Here is a 20,885-nt window from a genome sequence, read left to right on the forward strand (position 1 = left end):
GCCTGAAGAACCTTTCTCCCAAAAACAGCCTCCGAAGAAGCAAAAGTGTCAAATTTGTAAAATTTGGAAAAAGTATGAAGAGAAGACCAAGTTGCAGCCTTGCAAATCTGTTCAACAGAGGCCTCATTCTTAAAGGCCCAAGTGGAAGCCACAGCTCTAGTAGAATGAGCTGTAATTCTTTCAGGAGGCTGCTGTCCAGCAGTCTCATAGGCTAAACGTATTATGCTACGAAGCCAGAAAGAGAGAGAGGTAGCAGAAGCTTTTTGACCTCTCCTCTGTCCAGAATAAACGACAAACAGGGAAGAAGTTTGGCGAAAATCTTTAGTTGCCTGTAAATAAAATTTCAGGGCACGGACTACATCCAGATTGTGTAGAAGTCGTTCCTTCTTTGAAGAAGGGTTAGGACACAATGATGGAACAACAATCTCTTGATTGATATTCCTATTAGTGACTACCTTAGGTAAGAACCCAGGTTTAGTACGCAGAACTACTTTGTCTGAATGAAAAATCAGATAAGGAGAATCACAATGTAAGGCCGATAACTCAGAGACTCTTCGAGCCGAGGAAATAGCCATTAAAAACAGAACTTTCCAAGATAACAATTTGATATCAATGGAATGAAGGGGTTCAAACGGAACACCCTGTAAAACGTTAAGAACTAAATTTAAGCTCCATGGTGGAGCAACAGTTTTAAACACAGGCTTAATCCTGGCCAAAGCCTGACAAAAAGCCTGAACGTCTGGAACTTCTGACAGACGTTTGTGTAAAAGAATGGACAGAGCTGAGATCTGTCCCTTTAAGGAACTAGCAGATAAACCCTTTTCTAAACCTTCTTGTAGAAAAGACAATATCCTAGGAATCCTAACCTTACTCCATGAGAAACTCTTGGATTCGCACCAATGTAAGTATTTACGCCATATTTTATGGTAAATCTTTCTGGTAACAGGTTTCCTAGCCTGTATTAAGGTATCAATTACTGACTCCGAAAATCCACGCTTTGATAAAATCAAGCGTTCAATTTCCAAGCAGTCAGCTTCAGAGAAATTAGATTTTGATGTTTGAAAGGACCCTGAATCAGAAGGTCCTGTCTCAGAGGCAGAGACCAAGGTGGACAGGATGACATGTCCACTAGATCTGCATACCAGGTCCTGCGTGGCCATGCAGGCGCTATTAGAATCACCGATGCTCTCTCCTGTTTGATCCTGGCAATCAATCGAGGAAGCATCGGGAAGGGTGGAAACACATAAGCCATCCCGAAGGTCCAAGGTGCTGTCAAAGCATCTACCAGGACCGCTCCCGGGTCCCTGGACCCGTAACAAGGAAGCTTGGCGTTCTGGCGAGACGCCATGAGATCTATATCTGGTTTGCCCCAACGTCGAAGTATTTGGGCAAAGACCTCCGGATGAAGTTCCCACTCCCCCGGATGAAAAGTCTGACGACTTAGGAAATCCGCCTCCCAGTTCTCCACTCCCGGAATGTGGATCGCTGACAGGTGGCAAGAGTGAGACTCTGCCCAGCGAATTATCTTTGATACTTCCATCATCGCTAGGGAGCTTCTTGTCCCTCCTTGATGGTTGATGTAAGCTACAGTCGTGATGTTGTCCGACTGAAACCTGATGAACCTCCGAGTTGTTAACTGAGGCCAAGCCAGAAGGGCATTGAGAACTGCTCTCAATTCCAGAATGTTTATTGGAAGGAGACTCTCCTCCTGAGTCCATGATCCCTGAGCATTCAGGGAATTCCAGACAGCGCCCCAACCTAGTAGGCTGGCGTCTGTTGTTACAATCGTCCAGTCTGGCCTGCTGAAGGGCATCCCCCTGGACAGATGTGGCCGAGAAAGCCACCATAGAAGAGAATTTCTGGTCTCTTGATCCAGATTCAGAGTAGGGGACAAATCTGAGTAATCCCCATTCCACTGACTTAGCATGCACAATTGCAGCGGTCTGAGATGCAGGCGTGCAAAGGGTACTATGTCCATTGCCGCTACCATTAAGCCGATTACCTCCATGCATTGAGCCACTGACGGGTGTTGAATGGAATGAAGGACACGGCAAACATTTTGAAGCTTTGATAACCTGTCTTCTGTCAGGTAAATCTTCATTTCTACAGAATCTATAAGAGTCCCCAAGAAGGAAACTCTTGTGAGTGGTAAGAGAGAACTCTTCTCTTCGTTCACCTTCCACCCATGCGACCTTAGAAATGCCAGTACTAACTCTGTATGAGACTTGGCAGTTTGAAAGCTTGACGCTTGTATCAGAATGTCGTCTAGGTACGGAGCCACCGAAATTCCTTGCGGTCTTAGTACCGCCAGAAGAGAGCCCAGAACCTTTGTGAAGATTCTTGGAGCCGTAGCCAACCCGAATGGAAGAGCTACAAACTGGTAATGCCTGTCTAGGAAGGCAAACCTTAAATACCGGTAATGATCTTTGTGAATCGGTATGTGAAGGTAGGCATCCTTTAAATCCACTGTGGTCATGTACTGACCCTTTTGAATCATGGGTAAGATTGTCCGAATAGTTTCCATTTTGAACGATGGAACTCTTAGGAATTTGTTTAGGATCTTTAAATCCAAGATTGGTCTGAAGGTTCCTTCTTTCTTGGGAACCACAAACAGATTTGAGTAAAACCCTTGTCCGTGTTCTGACCGCGGAACCGGATGGATCACTCCCATTAGTAAAAGATCTTGTACACAGCGTAGAAACGCCTCTTTCTTTATCTGGTTTGCTGACAACCTTGAAAGATGAAATCTCCCTTTTGGGGGAGAGGTTTTGAAGTCCAGAAGATATCCCTGAGATATGATCTCTAACGCCCAGGGATCCTGGACATCTCTTGCCCAAGCCTGGGCAAAGAGAGAAAGTCTGCCCCCCACTAGATCCGTTCCCGGATCGGGGGCCCTCAATTCATGCTGTCTTAGGGGCAGCAGCAGGTTTTCTGGCCTGCTTGCCCTTGTTCCAGGTCTGGTTAGGTTTCCAGCCTTGTCTGTAGCGAGCAACAGCTCCTTCCTGCTTTGGAGCAGAGGAAGTTGATGCTGCTCCTGCCTTGAAGTTACGAAAGGCACGAAAATTAGACTGTCTAGCCCTAGGTTTGGCTCTGTCTTGAGGCAGGGCATGGCCTTTACCTCCTGTAATATCAGCAATAATTTCTTTCAAACCGGGCCCGAATAAGGTCTGCCCCTTGAAAGGTATGTTAAGTAATTTAGATTTAGAAGTAACATCAGCTGACCAGGATTTTAGCCACAGTGCTCTGCGTGCCTGAATGGCGAATCCGGAATTCTTAGCCGTAAGTTTAGTTAAATGTACTACGGCATCCGAAATAAATGAATTAGCTAGCTTAAGGGTTTTAAGCTTGTTTGAAATCTCATCTATTGGCGCTGAGTCAAGAGTCTCTTCCAGAGACTCGAACCAAAATGCGGCCGCAGCCGTGACAGGCGCAATACATGCAAGGGGTTGCAATATAAAACCTTGTTGAACAAACATTTTCTTAAGGTAACCCTCTAACTTTTTATCCATTGGATCTGAAAAAGCACAGCTATCCTCCACCGGGATAGTGGTACGCTTAGCCAGAGTAGAAACCGCTCCCTCCACCTTAGGGACCGTCTGCCATAAGTCCCGTGTGGTGGCGTCTATTGGAAACATTTTTCTAAATACAGGAGGGGGGGAAAAGGGTACACCGGGCCTATCCCACTCCTTGGTAACAATCTCTGTAAGCCTCTTAGGTATAGGAAAGACGTCAGTACACGCCGGTACCGCATAGTATCTATCCAGCCTACATAATTTCTCTGGGATTGCAACGGTGTTACAATCATTCAGAGCCGCTAATACCTCCCCTAGCAGTACACGGAGGTTTTCTAGTTTAAACTTAAAATTTGAAATGTCTGAATCCAGTCTATTTGGATCAGATCCGTCACCTGCAGAATGAAGCTCTCCGTCCTCATGTTCTGCAAATTGTGACGCAGTATCTGACATGGCCCTAGTATTATCAGCGCACTCTGTTCTCACCCCAGAGTGATCTCGCTTACCTCTAAGTTCTGGCAATTTAGACAAAACTTCAGTCATAACATTAGCCATGTCCTGTAGGGTGATTTGTAATGGCCGCCCTGATGTACTTGGCGTTACAATATCACGCACCTCCCGAGCGGGAGATGCAGGCACTGACACGTGAGGCAAGTTAGTCGGCATAACTTCCCCCTTGTTGTCTGGTGAATGATGTTCAACATGTACAGATTGACTTTTATTTAAAGTAGCATCAATGCAATTAGTACATAAATTTCTATTGGGCTCCACCTTGGCTTTTGCACATATAGCACAGAGATATTCCTCTGAGTCAGACATGTTTAACAAACTAGCAATTAGACTAGCAAGCTTGGAAATACCTTTCAACTAAATTTACAAGTAATATGTAAAACGTACTGTGCCTTTAAGAAGCACAGAAAAAACTATGACAGTTGAATAACAATGAACCGGAGTAGTTATAAAAACCAAATTTTTCCCGGTAAAAGCATAAATTTAGCAAAGGATTGCACCCATTAGCAATGGATGACTAACCCTTAATAACAGAAAAAAATGTATAAAATTTAAAATATAAACGTTTTTTATCACAGTCAAAGCACTATCTCACAGGTCTGCTGTGAGTGATTACCTCCCTCAAAATAAGTTTTGAAGACCCCTGAGCTCTGTAGAGACGTTCCGGATCATGCAGGGAGAGAAACAGACTTGTGACTGAATTTCTAATGCGTAGCAAAAGCGCCAAAATAGGCCCCTCCCCCTCACACACAACAGTGAGGGAAGTTCAGTGAAACTGTTTTAAATTTAAAATAAACGACAGCCATGTGGAAAATAGTGCCCAAAACAATTTTTCACCAAGTACCTCAGATAATTAAACGATTTAACATGCCAGCAAACGTTTAAAATCTAATAATATGAAATGTCATTAAAAAGCCTGCTGCTAGTCGTTCCCACTGCAAGTTAGGCTAAAAGTTATATGCATACAGTATTGTCCCAGTGAAGTGCCATTCCCCAGAATACTGAAGTGTAAACATATATACATAACAGCCTGATACCAGTTGCTACTACTGCATTTAAGGCTGAACTTACATTATATCGGTATTGGCAGTATTTTCTCAGTCAATTCCATTCCTCAGAAAATAATATACTGCAACATACCTCTTTGCAGGTGAACCTGCCCGCTGTCCCCTGATCTGAAGTTTACCTCACTCCTCAGAATGGCCGAGAACAGCAAAATGAATCTTAGTTACGTCCGCTAAGATCATACAAAAAAACTCAGGTAGATTCTTCTTCAAATTCTACCTGAGAAGAAACAACACACTCCGGTGCTGTTTAAAATAACAAACTTTTGATTGAAGATATAAAAACTAAATATAATCACCACAGTCCTCTCACACATCCTATCTATTAGTTGGGTGCAAGAGAATGACTGGGTGTGACGTAGAAAGGAGGAGCTATATGGCAGCTCTGCTTGGGTGATCCTCTTGCACTTCCTGTTGGGGAGGAGTTAATATCCCATAAGTAATGATGACCCGTGGACTGACTACACTTAACAGGAGAAATATAAGATAAGATATTATTGATTATGCCGATTAGTTGTTGCAGCTCTAGTCTTAATCATAGAATCTGAGAAACCCCTATGCCTAAGAACTAACCTTTAATCTCCATGCCATCAAGTTAAGAGATTTCAGATCCTGATGGAAAAATGGACCCAGGCAAATCATTTATGGCCTTAAAGGAAGAGGCCAGGGAGGGCAACTGGACATCTGAGCAAGCCACTGCTGTGACATTATCTGACTGAAACCAGAGAAAAGATTCTCCCTTCAGTAAGGGACATGCTTGAAGAGCTCTAAAAATTGCACAAAGTTCTAAAATGTTTATAGGCAACCTTGTCTCCCAAGGAGCCCAAACTCCCTGCTGCCCTTTCAGAGAAACTGTAGGCCCAAAAGGAGGCGGCAAACATCCTTGGGAGGATAATGACTTAAATTCTCATGGGAAAGAAAAAAATAAGGCACACCATAAACTCCTTAATCTTCCCCCTTGACAAATACTGCCTAAGTGGAGTATAATTTCCCCACAGAGTGCAAAGATAAGACTAACTACCGTAGAGGTGTGAGGGGTTATATAGAGCTCCTGGGGTTTGGGAATCGTTGCCTCCTTCTAGTGGCAGGTAGGATCATTGACAGAAGTAATAGACCACCTTTATCAAAGAAAAATGAGTTTTGAAGTGGGTGGCCAGGTATTAGAATGGCACAGATAGATTAAAAATGTAAGTTACATTGCATCTTCATTAGAAGTGATCAATTAAAAAATGTAAAATATTGCTTAGATTCTGGACCTGATTTTAAAACATGTAAGGTTTACCATCACTTTAAATCCTATTAATGCTTTGGGAATCTTTGTCAAGATTTGAATCCCAGGAGTAATGGCTTGTGGACTCTCACCACCATATGAAAGAAAACATAATTTATGCTTACCTGATAAATTTATTTCTCTTGTGGTGTATCCAGTCCACGGAACATCCATTACTTGTGGGATATTCTCCTTCCCAACAGGAAGTTGCAAGAGGATCACCCACAGCAGAGCTGCTATATAGCTCCTCCCCTAACTGCCATATCCAGTCATTTGACCGAAGACAAGCAAGAGAAAGGAGAAACCATAGGGTGCAGTGGTGACTGTAGTTTACAGTTAAAAAATTCCTGCCTTAAAATGACAGGGCGGGCCGTGGACTGCATACACCACAAGAGAAATAAATTTATCAGGTAAGCATAAATTATGTTTTCTCTTGTAAGGTGTATCCAGTCCACGGATCATCCATTACTTGTGGGATACCAATACCAAAGCTAAAGTACACAGATGGAGGGAGGGACAAGGCAGGTACTTAAACGGAAGGTACCACTGCCTGTAAAACCTCTCTCCCAAAAATAGCCTCCGAAGAAGCAAAAGTATCAAATTTCTAGAATTTTGAAAAAGTATGATGCGAAGATCAAGTCGCCGCCTTGCAAATCTGTTCAACAGAAGCCTAATTTTTAAAGGCCCATGTGGAAGCCACAGCTCTAGTAGAATGAGCTGTAATCCTTTCTGGAGGCTGCTGGCCAGCAGTCTCATAAGCTAAGCGTATTATACTTCTTAGCCAAAGCGAAAGAGAAATTGCCAAAGCCTTTTGGCCTTTCCTCTGTCCAGAGTAGACAACGAACAAAGTAGATGTTTGACGAAAATCGTTAGTAGCTTGTAAATAATACTTTAAAGCATGAACCACGTCAAGATAGTGTAATAGACGTTCCTTCTTTGAAGAAGGATTAGGACACAATGACAGAACAACAATCTCCTGATTGATATTCTTATTAGATACCATCTTAGGTAAAAACCCAGGTTTGGTACGAAAAACTACCTTATCTGCATGGAAGATCAGATAAGGGGAATCACATTGTAAGGCATATAACTCGGAAATTCTATGAGCCGAGGAAATAGCTACCAAAAATAGAACTTTCCAAGATAAAAGTTTGATATCTATGGAATGAAGAGGTTCAAACGGAACCCCTTGAAGAACTTTAAGAACCAAATTTAAACTCCATGGCAGAGCAACAGGTTTAAACACAGGCTTGATTCTGACTAAAGCCTGACAAAATGCCTGGACGTCTGGAACATCCGCCAGACGCTTGTGCAAAAGAATAGACAGAGCAGAAATCTGTCCCTTTAAGGAACTAGCTGACAATCCTTTTTCGAATCCTTCTTGGAGAAAAGATAATATCCTGGGAATTCTGACTTTACTCCATGAGAAACCCTTGGATTCACACCAATAAAGATATCTACACCATATCTTATGATTTTCCTGGTGACAGGCTTTCGTGCCTGAATTAAGTTATCAATGACTGACTCGGAGAAGCCACGTTTTGATAAAATCAAGCGTTCAATCTCCAGGCAGTCAGTCTCAGAGAAATTAGATTTGAATGGTTGAAAGGACCCTGAAGTAGAAGGTCCTGTCTCAGCGGCAGAGTCCATGGTGGAAAGGATGACATGTCCACCAGATCTGCATACCAAGTCCTGCGTGGCCACGCAGGCGCTATCAAGATCACTGATGCTCTCTCCTGCTTGATTTTGGCAATCAGACGAGGGAGCAGAGGAAACGGTGGAAACACATAAGCTAGGTTGAAAGACCAAGGTGCTGCTAGAGCAGCTATCAGCGTCACCTTGGGATCCATGGACCTGGATCCGTAACAAGGAAGTTTGGCGTTCTGGCGAGACGCCATGAGATCCAGTTCTGGTTTGCCCCAACGATGAATCAATTATGCAAACACCTCCGGATGGAGTTCCCACTCCTCCGGATGAAAAGTCTGACGACTTAGAAAATCCGCCTCCCAGTTCTCTACACCTGGGATATGGTGGCAAGAGTGAATCTCTGCCCAACGAATTATCTTTGAGACTTCTAACATTGCTAGGGAACTCCTTGTTCCCCCTTGATGGTTGATGTAAGCCACAGTCTTGATGTTGTCCGACTGAAATCTGATGAACCTCATTGTCGCAAGCTGAGGCCAAGCCTGAAGAGCATTGAATATCGCTCTTAGTTCCAGAATGTTTATTGGAAGGAGTGTCTCCTCCTGAGTCCACGATCCATGAGCCTTCAGGGAGTTCCAGACTGCCCCCCAGCCTAGAAGGCTGGCATCTGTCGTTACAATTGTCCAATCTGGCCTGCGAAAGGTCATACCTTTGGACAGATGGACCCGAGATAGTCTGTAATCCCCATTCCACTGACTGAGCATGCAGAGTTGCAGCGGTCTGAGATGTAGACGTGTAAACGGCACTATGTCCATTGCCGCTACCATTAAGCCGATTACTTCCATACACTGAGCCACCGAAGGGCGAGAAGTGGAATAAAGAACACGGCAGGAATTTAGAAGTTTTGATAACCTGGACTCCCTGTCAGGTAAATCCTCATTTCTACAGAATCTATTAGAGTTCCCAGAAAGGAGACTCTTGTGAGAGGGGATAGAGAACTCTTTTCTTCGTTCACCTTCCACCCATGCGACCTCAGAAATGCCAGAACTATATCCGTATGAGACTTGGTAGTTTGGAAATTTAACGCCTGTATCAGGATGTCGTCTAAATAAGGGGCCAATGCTATGCCCCGCGGTCTTAGGACCGCCAGAAGTGACCCCAGAACCTTCGTAAAGATTCTTTGGGCTGTAGCTAACCCAAAGGGAATTGCTACAAACTGGTAATGCCTGTCTAGGAAGGCAAACCTGAGAAACCGATAATGATCTTTGTGTATCAGAATGTGAAGATAAGCATCCTTTAAATCCACAGTAGTCATGTATTGACCCTCCTGGATCATAAGTAGGATGGTACGAATAGTCTCCATCTTGAATGATGGGACTGAGGAATTTGTTTAGGATCTTGAGATCTAAAATTGGTCTGAAGGTTCCCTCTTTTTTGGAAACCACAAACAGATTTGAGTAAAATCCCTGTCCCTGTTCCTCCTTTGGAACAGGATGGATCACTCCCATAACTAGGAGTTCTTGAACACAGTGTAAGAATGCCTCTCTCTTTATCTGGTTTGCAGATAATTGTGAAAGGTGAAATCTCCCTTTTGGAGGAGAAGCTCTGAAGTCCAGAAGATATCCCTGGGATACAATTTCCAACGCCCAAGGATCCTGGACATCTCTTGCCCAAGCCTGGGCAAAGAGCGAAAGTCTGCCCCCTACTAGATCCGTTACCGGATAGGGGGCTGATCCTTCATGCTGTCTTAGAGGCAGCAGCAGGCTTTTTGGCCTGCTTACCTTTGTTCCAGGTCTGGTTAGGTCTCCAGACCGACTTGGACTGGGCAAAAGTTCCCTCTTGTTTTGCATTAGAGGACGTTAATGCCGCACTCGCCTTAAAGTTTCGAAAGGCACGAAAATTAGTCTGTTTGGCCCTTGGTTTGGACCTATCCTGAGGAAGGGCATGACCTTTCCCTCCAGTGATATCAGAAATGATCTCCTTCAAACCAGGCCCGAATAGGGTTTGCCCCTTGAAGGGAATGTTAAGCAGCTTAGACTTTGAAGTAATGTCAGCTGACCATGATTTAAGCCATAGCACCCTGCGCGCCTGAATAGCAAAACCAGAATTCTTAGCCGTTAGTTTAGTCAAATGAACAATGGCATCAGAAACAAAAGAATTAGCTAGCTTAAGTGCTCTAAGCTTGTCACGTATGTCATCCAATGGGGTCTCTACCTGTAAAGCCTCTTCCAGAGACTCAAACCAGAAAGCCGCAGCAGCAGTGACTGGGGCAATGCATGCAAGGGGCTGTAGAATAAACATTTTCTTAAGGTAACCCTCTAACTTTTTATCCAATGGATCTGAGAAAGCACAACTGTCCTCGACAGGGATAGTAGTACGCTTAGCTAGGGTAGAAACTGCTCCCTCCCCCTTAGAGACTGTCTGCCATAAGTCCCGTGTGGTGGCATCTATTGGAAACATTTTTCTAAAAATAGGAGGGAGAGAGAACTGCACACCTGGTCTATCCCATTCCTTAGTAATAATGTCTGTAAACCTTTTAGGTATTGGAAAAACATCAGTGTACACCGGCACTGCATAGTATTTATCCAATCTACACAATTTCTCTGGCACTGCAATTGTATCACAGTCATTCAGAGCAGCTAAAACCTCCCTGAGCAAAACGCGGAGGTGTTCAAGGTTAAATTTAAATGTTGACATATCAGAATCAGGTTGAATCCTCTTCCCTGAGTCAGAAACATCACCCACAGAAAGACGCTCTCCTTCCTCAGCTTCTGCATATTGTGAGGGAGTATCAGACATAGCTCTTAAAGCGTCAGTATGCTCTGTATTTCTTCTAACTCCAGAGCTGTCTCGCTTTCCTCGTAACCCAGGCAGTCTGGATAATACCGCTGACAATGTATTATCCATGACCGCCGCCATGTCTTGTAAAGTAAACGCTATGGGCGCCCTAGATGTACTTGGCGCCATTTGAGCGTGAGTCCCTTGAGCGGGAGTCAAAGGGTCTGACACGTGGGGCGAGTTAGTCGGCATAACTTCCCACTCGTCAGATTCCTCTGGTGATACATTTTTTAAAGACAGAATATGGTCTTTATTACTTAAAGTAAAATCAGTACATTTGGTACACATTCTAAGAGGGGGTTCCACCATGGCTTCTAAACATAATGAACAAGGAGTTTCCTCTATGTCAGACATGTTTAAACAGACTAGCAATGAGACCAGCAAGCTTGGAAAACACTTTAAAGCAAGTTAACAAGCAAAAAATAAAAACGGTACTGTGCTTTTAAGAAAAATAAAAAAGGTCAGAATTTGAAAAACAGTGAAAAAAAGCAGTAAATCAAACGAAATTTTTACAGTGTGTATAATAAGCTAACAGAGCATTCCACCCACTTGCAAATGGATGATTAACCCCTTAATTCAAAAAACGGATCAAAAAAACGATAGACGTTTTTCAACAGTCACAACAAACTGCCACAGCTCTGCTGTGGCCCTACCTTCCCAAACAAACGACTTTGGAAAGCCTAAGAGCCTTTAGAGATGTCCTACCTAGAGCATTCAGGTGACTCCTTGAGGAAAGCTGGATGTCTCAGTTTGTAAAAGTTACTGCGCAATTAAGCGCTAAATTAGGCCCCTCCCACTCATGTCTAAACAGTGGAAAGCCTAAGAAAACTGTTTCTATGCAAATTTAAGCCAGCCATGTGGAAAAAACTAGGCCCCAATAAAGTTTTATCACCAGAAGATATATAAAAACGTTTAAACACTTCCAGCAAACGTTTTATATAACAGGAATTGAAAATGTATAAGAGTATTACCTCTGACAGTAAGCATGATACCAGTCGCTATTAAATCACTGTATTCAGGCTTTTTTTTTTAACTGCACATACCTCATAGCAGGATAACCTGCACGCCAATCCCCAGCTGAAGTTACCTCTCTCTTCAGTTATGTGTGAGAACAGCAATGGATCTTAGTTACAACCTGCTAAGATCATAGAAATCACAGGCAGATTCTTCTTTTTTTTTCTGCCTGGGACAAAAATAGTACAACTCCGGTACCATTTAAAAATAACAAACTTTTGATTAAAGAAAAAAAACAACTACGTTTCACCACTTCTCTCTTACTACTTCCATGCTTGTCGAGAGTTGCAAGAGAATGACTGGATATGTCAGTTAGGGGAGGAGCTATATAGCAGCTCTGCTGTGGGTGATCCTCTTGCAACTTCCTGTTGGGAAGGAAAATATCCCACAAGTAATGGATGATCCGTGGACTGGATACACCTAACAAGAGAAATAAGTACTATGAATAAAAGTACTTTAATATAGCATTATTACTTGTATATAACTATGTCCGCTCTACAGCAGCAATGCACTACTGACATGGAGTTAAGTCAAGTGACAAGAGGTATATGTGCATAGCCACCATTCACCAACAAAAGATAGCAAGAGAAGAAAGTCAATTTGATAATAGAAGCAAGCCGAAACGTCTTTTAAAAACAGAATTTATGCTTACCTGATAAATTACTTTCTCCAACGGTGTGTCCGGTCCACGGCGTCATCCTTACTTGTGGGAATATCTCCTCCCCAACAGGAAATGGCAAAGAGTCCCAGCAAAGCTGGCCATATAGTCCCTCCTAGGCTCCGCCCACCCCAGTCATTCGACCGACGGACTGGAGGTAAAATATAGGAGAAACCATATGGTACCGTGGTGACTGTAGTTAGAGAAAATAATTCATCAGACCTGATTAAAAAAACCAGGGCGGGCCGTGGACCGGACACACCGTTGGAGAAAGTAATTTATCAGGTAAGCATAAATTCTGTTTTCTCCAACATTGGTGTGTCCGGTCCACGGCGTCATCCTTACTTGTGGGAACCAATACCAAAGCTTTAGGACACGGATGAAGGGAGGGAGCAAATCAGGTTACCTAAACGGAAGGCACCACGGCTTGCAAAACCTTTCTCCCAAAAATAGCCTCCGAAGAAGCAAAAGTATCAAATTTGTAAAATTTGGCAAAAGTGTGCAGTGAAGACCAAGTCGCTGCCTTACATATCTGGTCAACAGAAGCCTCGTTCTTGAAGGCCCATGTGGAAGCCACAGCCCTAGTGGAGTGAGCTGTGATTCTTTCAGGAGGCTGCCGTCCGGCAGTCTCATAAGCCAATCGGATGATGCTTTTAAGCCAAAAGGAAAGAGGTAGAAGTCGCTTTTTGACCTCTCCTTTTACCAGAATAGACAACAAACAAAGAAGATGTTTGTCTGAAATCTTTTGTAGCCTCTAAATAGAATTTTAGAGCACGGACTACGTCCAAATTGTGTAACAAACGTTCCTTCTTTGAAACTGGATTCGGACATAAAGAAGGTACAACTATCTCCTGGTTAATATTCTTGTTAGAAACAACCTTTGGAAGAAAACCAGGCTTAGTACGCAAAACCACCTTATCTGCATGGAACACCAGATAGGGCGGAGAACACTGCAGAGCAGATAACTCTGAAACTCTTCTAGCAGAAGAAATAGCAACCAAAAACAAAACTTTCCAAGATAATAATTTAATATCTATGGAATGTAAAGGTTCAAACGGAACCCCTTGAAGAACTGAAAGAACTAGATTTAGACTCCAGGGAGGAGTCAAAGGTCTGTAAACAGGCTTGATCCTAACCAGAGCCTGAACAAATGCTTGAACATCTGGCACAGCTGCCAGTCTTTTGTGTAGTAAGACAGATAAAGCAGAGATCTGTCCCTTTAGAGAACTTGCAGATAATCCTTTCTCCAAACCTTCTTGTAGAAAGGAGAGAATCTTTTATCTTATTCCATGGGAATCCTTTGGATTCACACCAACAGATATATCTTTTCCATATTTTATGGTAAATCTTTTTAGTTACCGGTTTTCTGGCCTGAACCAGAGTATCTATCACCGAATCTGAAAACCCACGCTTTGATAGAATCAAGCGTTCAATCTCCAAGCCGTCAGCTGGAGGGAGACCAGATTTGGATGTTCGAATGGACCCTGAACAAGAAGGTCCTGTCTCAAAGGTAGCTTCCATGGTGGAACCGATGACATATTCACCAGGTCTGCATACCAAGTCCTGCGTGGCCACGCAGGAGCTATCAAGATCACCGAGGCCCTCTCCTGTTTGATCCTGGCTACCAGCCTGGGAATGAGAGGAAACGGTGGAAATACATAAGCTAGGTTGAAGGTCCAAGGTGCTACTAGTGCATCTACTAGAGTCGCCTTGGGATCCCTGGATCTGGACCCGTAGCAAGGAACCTTGAAGTTCTGACGAGACGCCATCAGATACATGTCTGGAATGCCCCATAATTGAGTTAGTTGGGCAAAGATCTCCGGGTGGAGTTCCCACTCCCCCGGATGGAATGTCTGACGACTCAGATAATCCGCTTCCCAGTTTTCCACACCTGGGATGTGGATCGCAGATAGGTGGCAGGAGTGATCCTCCGCCCATTGAATTATTTTGGTCACTTCTTTCATTGCCAGGGAACTCCTTGTTCCCCCCTGATGATTGATATACGCAACGGTCGTCATGTTGTCTGATTGGAATCTTATGAATCTGGTCTTTGCTAGCTGAGGCCAAGCCCTGAGAGCATTGAAGATCGCTCTTAGTCCCAGAATGTTTATCGGGAGAAGAGACTCTTCCCGAGACCATAGTCCCTGAGCTTTCAGGGATTCCCAGACCGCGCCCCAGCCCACTAGACTGGCGTCGGTCGTGACAATGACCCACTCTGGTCTGCGGAAGCTCATTCCCTGGGATAGATGGTCCAGGGTCAGCCACCAACGGAGTGAATCTCTGGTCTTCTGATCTACTTGAATCATTGGAGACAAGTCTGTATAGTCCCCATTCCACTGTTTGAGCATGCACAGTTGTAATGGTCTTAGATGAATTTGTGCAAAAGGAACTATGTCCATTGCTGCAACCATCAACCCTACTACTTCAGTGCACTGCGCTATGGAAGGACGTGGAACAGAATGAAGAACTTGACAGGTGCTTAAGTGCTTAGAAGTTTTGACTTTCTGACCTCTGTCAGAAAAATCCTCATTTCTAAGGAATCTATTATTGTTCCCAAGAAGGGAACTCTTGTTGACGGAGACAGAGAACTTTTTTCTATGTTCACCTTCCATCCGTGTGATCTGAGAAAGGCCAGAGCGATGTCTGTATGAGCCTTTGCTTCTGACAGGGACGACGCTTGTATTAGAATGTCGTCCAAGTAAGGTACTACTGCAATGCCCCTCGGTCTTAGAACCGCTAGAAGGGACCCTAGTACCTTTGTGAAAATCCTTGTAGCAGTGGCTAACCCGAATGGGAGGGCCACAAACTGGTAATGTTTGTCCAGAAAGGCGAACCTTAGGAACTGATGATGTTCTTTGTGGATAGGAATATGTAGGTACGCATCCTTTAGATCCACGGTAGTCATAAATTGACCTTCCTGGATAGTGGGTAGAATCGTTCGAATGGTTTCCATCTTGAACGATGGTACCCTGAGAAATTTGTTTAGGATCTTCAAATCCAAAATTGGTCTGAAAGTTCCCTCTTTTTTGGGAACTACGAACAGATTTGAATAAAATCCCATTCCTTGTTCCTTTATAGGAACTGGGTGTATCACTCCCATCTTTAACAGGTCTTCTACACAATGTAAGAACGCCTGTCTCTTTATTTGGTTTAAGGATAAGTGAGACATGTGGAATCTTCCCCTTGGGGGTAGTTCCCTGAATTCCAGAAGATAACCCTGAGAAACCATTTCTAGTGCCCAGGGATCCTGAACATCTCTTGCCCAAGCCTGAGCAAAGAGAGAGAGTCTGCCCCCTACTAGATCCGGTCCCGGATCGGGGGCTACTCCTTCATGCTGTTTTGTTAGCAGCTGCAGGCTTCTTGGCCTGCTTACCCTTGTTCCAGCCTTGCATCGGTTTCCAGGCTGGTTTGGGTTGTGAGGCATTACCCTCTTGCTTAGAGGATGCAGAATTAGAGGCCGGTCCGTTCCTGAAATTGCGAAAGGAACGAAAATTAGACTTATTCTTGGCCTTGAAAGGCCTATCTTGTGGAAGGGCATGGCCCTTTCCCCCAGTGATGTCTGAGATAATCTCTTTCAATTCTGGTCCAAATAGAGTTTTACCTTTGAAAGGAATGTTAAGCAATTTTGTCTTGGATGACACATCCGCTGACCAAGACTTTAGCCAAAGCACTCTGCGCGCCACGATTGCAAACCCTGAATTTTTCGCCGCTAATCTAGCTAATTGCAAAGCGGCATCTAAAATAAAAGAGTTAGCCAACTTAAGTGCGTGAACTCTGTCCATAACCTCCTCATATGGAGTCTCTCTACTGAGCGACTTTTCTAGTTCCTCAAACCAGAACCACGCTGCTGTAGTGACAGGAACAATGCACGAAATGGGTTGTAGAAGGTAAACTTGCTGTACAAAAATCTTTTTAAGCAAACCCTACAATTTTTTATCCATAGGATCTTTGAAAGCACAACTATCCTCGATAGGAATAGTAGTGCGCTTGTTTAGAGTAGAAACTGCCCCCTCGACCTTAGGGACTGTCTGCCATAAGTCCTTTCTGGGGTCGACCATAGGAAATAATTTCTTAAATATAGGGGGGGGGGGACAAAAAGGTATGCCGGGCTTTTCCCACTCCTTATTCACTATGTCCGCCACCCGCTTGGGTATAGGAAAAGCGTCGGGGTGCACCGGAACCTCTAGGAACTTGTCCATCTTGCATAATTTCTCTGGAATGACCAAGTTGTCACAATCATCCAGAGTAGATAACACCTCCTTAAACAGTGCGCGGAGATGTTCTAATTTAAATTTAAATGTCACAACATCAGGTTCAGCTTGTTGAGAAATTTTTCCTGAATCTGAAATTTCCCCATCTGACAAAACCTCCCTCATGGCCACTTCAGATTGGTGTGAGGGTATGACAGAACAATTATCATCAGCGCCCTCCTGCTCTTCAGTGTTTAAAACAGAGCAATCGCGCTTTCTCTGATATGTAGGCATTTTGGATAAAATATTTGCTATGGAGTTATCCATTACAGCCGTCAATTTTTGCATGGTAATAAGCATTGGCGCGCTAGATGTACTAGGGGCCTCCTGCGTGGGCAAAACTGGTGTAGACACAGTAGGAGATGATGTAGTATCATGTTTACTCCCCTCATCTGAGGAATCATCTTGGGCAATTTCATTATCTGTGGCAGTACTGTCCTTACTTTGTTTGGACGCTATGGCACAATTATCACACAAATTTAAATGGGGAGACACATTGGCTTTCATACATATAGAACATAGCTTATCCGAAGGCACAGACATGTTAAACAGGCTTAAACTTGTCAATAAAGCACAAAAAAACGTTTTAAAACAAAACCGTTACTGTCTCTTTAAATTTTAAACAGAAAGCACTTTATTACTGAATATGTGAAAAAGTATGAAGGAATTGTTCAAAAATTACAAAAAATTCACCACACCAACTTTCAGAGCTTTAACCCTTAAAATAACGGAACCGGAGCCGTTTACAAATTTAACCCCTATACAGTCCCAGCTATAGCCTTTGCTGTGACCTAACCAAGCCCAGAGGGGAATACGATACCAAGTGACGCCTTCTAGAAACTTTTCCAGCTACTTTCAAATCCTCACACATGCATCTGCATGTCTTGCTCTCAAAAAACAACTGCGCAGTAATGGCGCGAAAATGAGGCTCAGCCTACAACTGGGAAGGCCCTCCTTGACTGGAAAAGGTGTCTAACATAGTGCCTGCCGTTAAAAAACGTTAACCAAGTTTATAAATGTGAATTATCAGTATAAACATGTATAAAATGCCCAAATAAAGCAATCGATTTAGCCCATAAAAGTGTCTACCAGTTTTATAGCCCATATTAAGCCCTTTATTCTGTTTGCTTGACTAAGAAAATGGCTTACTGGTCCCCATGAGGGGAAATGACTGCCTTCCAGCATTACACAGTCTTGTTAGAAATATGGCTAGTCATACCTTAAGCAGAAAAGTCTGCTAACTGTTTCCCCCAACTGAAGTTACTTCATCTCAACAGTCCTATGTGGAAACAGCAATCGATTTTAGTTACTGTCTGCTAAAATCATCTTCCTCTCACAAACAGAAATCTTCATCCTTTTCTGTTTCAGAGTAAATAGTACATACCAGCACTATTTTAAAATAACAAACACTTGCTAGAAGAATAAAAAACTACATTTAAACACCAAAAAACTCTTAACCATCTCTGTGGAGATGTTGCCTGTGCAACGGCAAAGAGAATGACTGAGGTGGGCGGAGCCTAGGAGGGACTATATGGCCAGCTTTGCTGGGACTCTTTGCCATTTCCTGTTGGGGAAGAGATATTCCCACAAGTAAGGATGACGCCGTGGACCGGACACACCAATGTTGGAGAAATTGATTTGTCAATCTGATTAAGTAAAGTTTAATTTGACTTTCATCCCATTTAACCGCAACACTTGCCTGACTATTTCAGGAAGATTAAAAAATAATTACAAACGCAAAAGCAGCCGTTTAGTATGTCCAGAAATAAAATAAAACTGAATTTGACCCTCACAAGTGTTTCCAGCTGACAGCAAATCCTGGAAAGATGCTAAACACCCCCCCCCCACCCCCAAGTTTTAATGCATTTAATTCAAAAGCTATGGACAAAAGAATCATACAATAGGCAGCATGATACCATCCCAATAACCATATAGACTGAAAAGTTATTTTGCATTAGCAAAGGTTACATTCTTCCTGAAAGTCGCAAAATCAAAGCTGCAGGTGCCCTCCCTTAATGTCATATCCACAGAAGTAATAGCCTCCAACTGAGAGGTAACGCTATCGGTAGGAGAGAAAAAAAAATATGTCTTATTATCTTTCAAGCTCCAGTTCCTGAGAAATGGCTGGGAGACAAAGACACTATCAGTTGCTATGCCAACGGGAAACCATGCCCCTGTATTCTCATGTAGCGGTTTATCTAGCATGTTGTTATAGCCCACTGTACTCTAAAGAGCAGCCTCACTCGCTGATGGAAGACAAACGCTTGCAAAATGCCATTATCACTTACAGAAATAAGGTCAGTAACTATAAAACCTGACAATTAGGAACAATAGCACTTACATTCAATGAATATCTGTTGTAAAAAAATAGATGGTGCTCTAAATTAAAGTCATTGGAAAAGGGGACAAAAATATGAAATATTTTGGTCATGGATATAAAAACAGAAGATATTAAATGTGATAATCTCTTTTCATGCAAAGTTTTATGCTAAAATTGAAATTTAAAATACTGGGCATTGCATGTTTGTGCATAATCAATTGAAGTATGAATTAATGTACTGGTAGACATGGACAAACCTCCACAAATATGGAATCAAAACAAGTGTATAAAATCCTCAGCCTTTAAAAACAAAGCAAACAAACAAAAAAAAACATATAGAAAGTGCAGCCGTTTTCAGTCTTTATAAGTATATAGCAGTGATATATACTCACATATAGATATACACACACAGATATATATATATATACATACACACACACACACAGTATCTCACAAAAGCGAGTATACCCCTCACATTTGTGTAAATATTTTATTATATCTTTTCATGTGACAACACTGAAGAAATGACACTTTGCTACAATGTAAAGTAGTGAGTGTACAGCCTGGATAACAGTGTAAATTTGCTGTCCCCTCAAAATAACTCAACACACAGCCATTAATGTCTAAACCATTGGCAACAAAAGTGAGTACACCCCTAAGTGGAAATGTCAAAATTGGGCTCAATTAGCCATTTTCCCTCCCCGGTGTCATGTGACTCATTAGTGTTACAAGATCTCAGGTGTGAATGGGGAGCAGGTGTGTTAAATTTTTTTGTTATCGCTCTCATAATCTGTCATACTCGTCACTGAAAGTTCAACATGGCACCTCATGGCAAAGAACTCTGAGGATCTAAAAAAAAAGAATTGTTACTCTACATAAAGATGGCCTAGGCTATAAGAAGATTGCCAAGACCATGAAACACATATACATACATACATACACACACACACACGTGTGTGTGTGGTACAGGCAATGTATGAAATTCCGTCCAGGCAATATGTCAAAGTATTTTTTATTTCACACTTTGCCTGATCATTTTAAGCATTCTATAAAACTTCTTGGCATTATATATAATGCTCATTTTAAAACATTGCATTTAACATGTTTACAGAAACTCAATTGTTATTTTTATCAACGTTTTGTCTGAATTCTAGAAATTCTGATTAGCAGTTTGTGCAAAATAAACTGAAATAAAAAAGTTAACCAGGTTTATGAAACTATGAAAGGAAACGAATATGGAAAGATGTATAATTTAAAATGCCGAACATAGAATTGATATAGAAAAACAGATAATAAAAAAATAGAATTACTTACCTTTTTCTGGTACCAAACTATAGCATCCGTTACTTTTGAAGCCATTTATTCTACTGCAGTCGCACATTTGACATTTTAGGCTGGAAAGAGAAAGAGATCTTTACTTCCACTGTTCTCAGAGAACACTGATCATGAAGTATTTAAAAATAGTTCAGCTACCTGCTCATCAAGGGGTGTGTGCTGATACTTACATTACACCCTGCCTCATTACTATTTTACTAACATGTTTTCCAAGTCAACAGCTTGAATCTACGTCAGCAGATGAATCTGCCGTATCACAAGAAGTTCCACCTCAGTACTTAGGGCATAAAGGGTGACTAAATTTATTAATGAGGTTTTTTTTTTAGCAGTTTATAAAACAATAGTTTTATTTATCTCCTGGTATCCAAAAAATAAGTAGGTAATTACGAAGAAGGTCTTACCCAGACTAAATGCACATGTATGAGACATCTGTTTTTAACAGCTAGGAAACAAAACAGCATTTCATAACA

At 42.5% G+C, this 20,885-nt stretch overlaps 1 protein-coding gene across 3 annotated transcripts in view; it reads right to left on the reverse strand.

Moving 5' to 3' along the window:
• PHTF2 (putative homeodomain transcription factor 2) overlaps window positions 1–20,885 on the reverse strand; it is a 522,887-nt gene that overhangs the window by 328,179 nt on the left and 173,823 nt on the right. For all 3 annotated transcript variants that reach the window (XM_053716525.1, XM_053716526.1, XM_053716524.1), the window contains exon 2: window positions 20,395–20,474. In XM_053716525.1, the coding sequence (XP_053572500.1) occupies window positions 20,395–20,439 (45 nt within the window). In that variant the 5' untranslated portion in view covers window positions 20,440–20,474. The remainder of the gene's footprint in view (window positions 1–20,394; window positions 20,475–20,885) is intronic.

Source organism: Bombina bombina, chromosome 6 (genome assembly GCF_027579735.1).
Source record: "Bombina bombina isolate aBomBom1 chromosome 6, aBomBom1.pri, whole genome shotgun sequence".
Classification (NCBI taxonomy): Eukaryota; Metazoa; Chordata; class Amphibia; order Anura; family Bombinatoridae; genus Bombina; species Bombina bombina.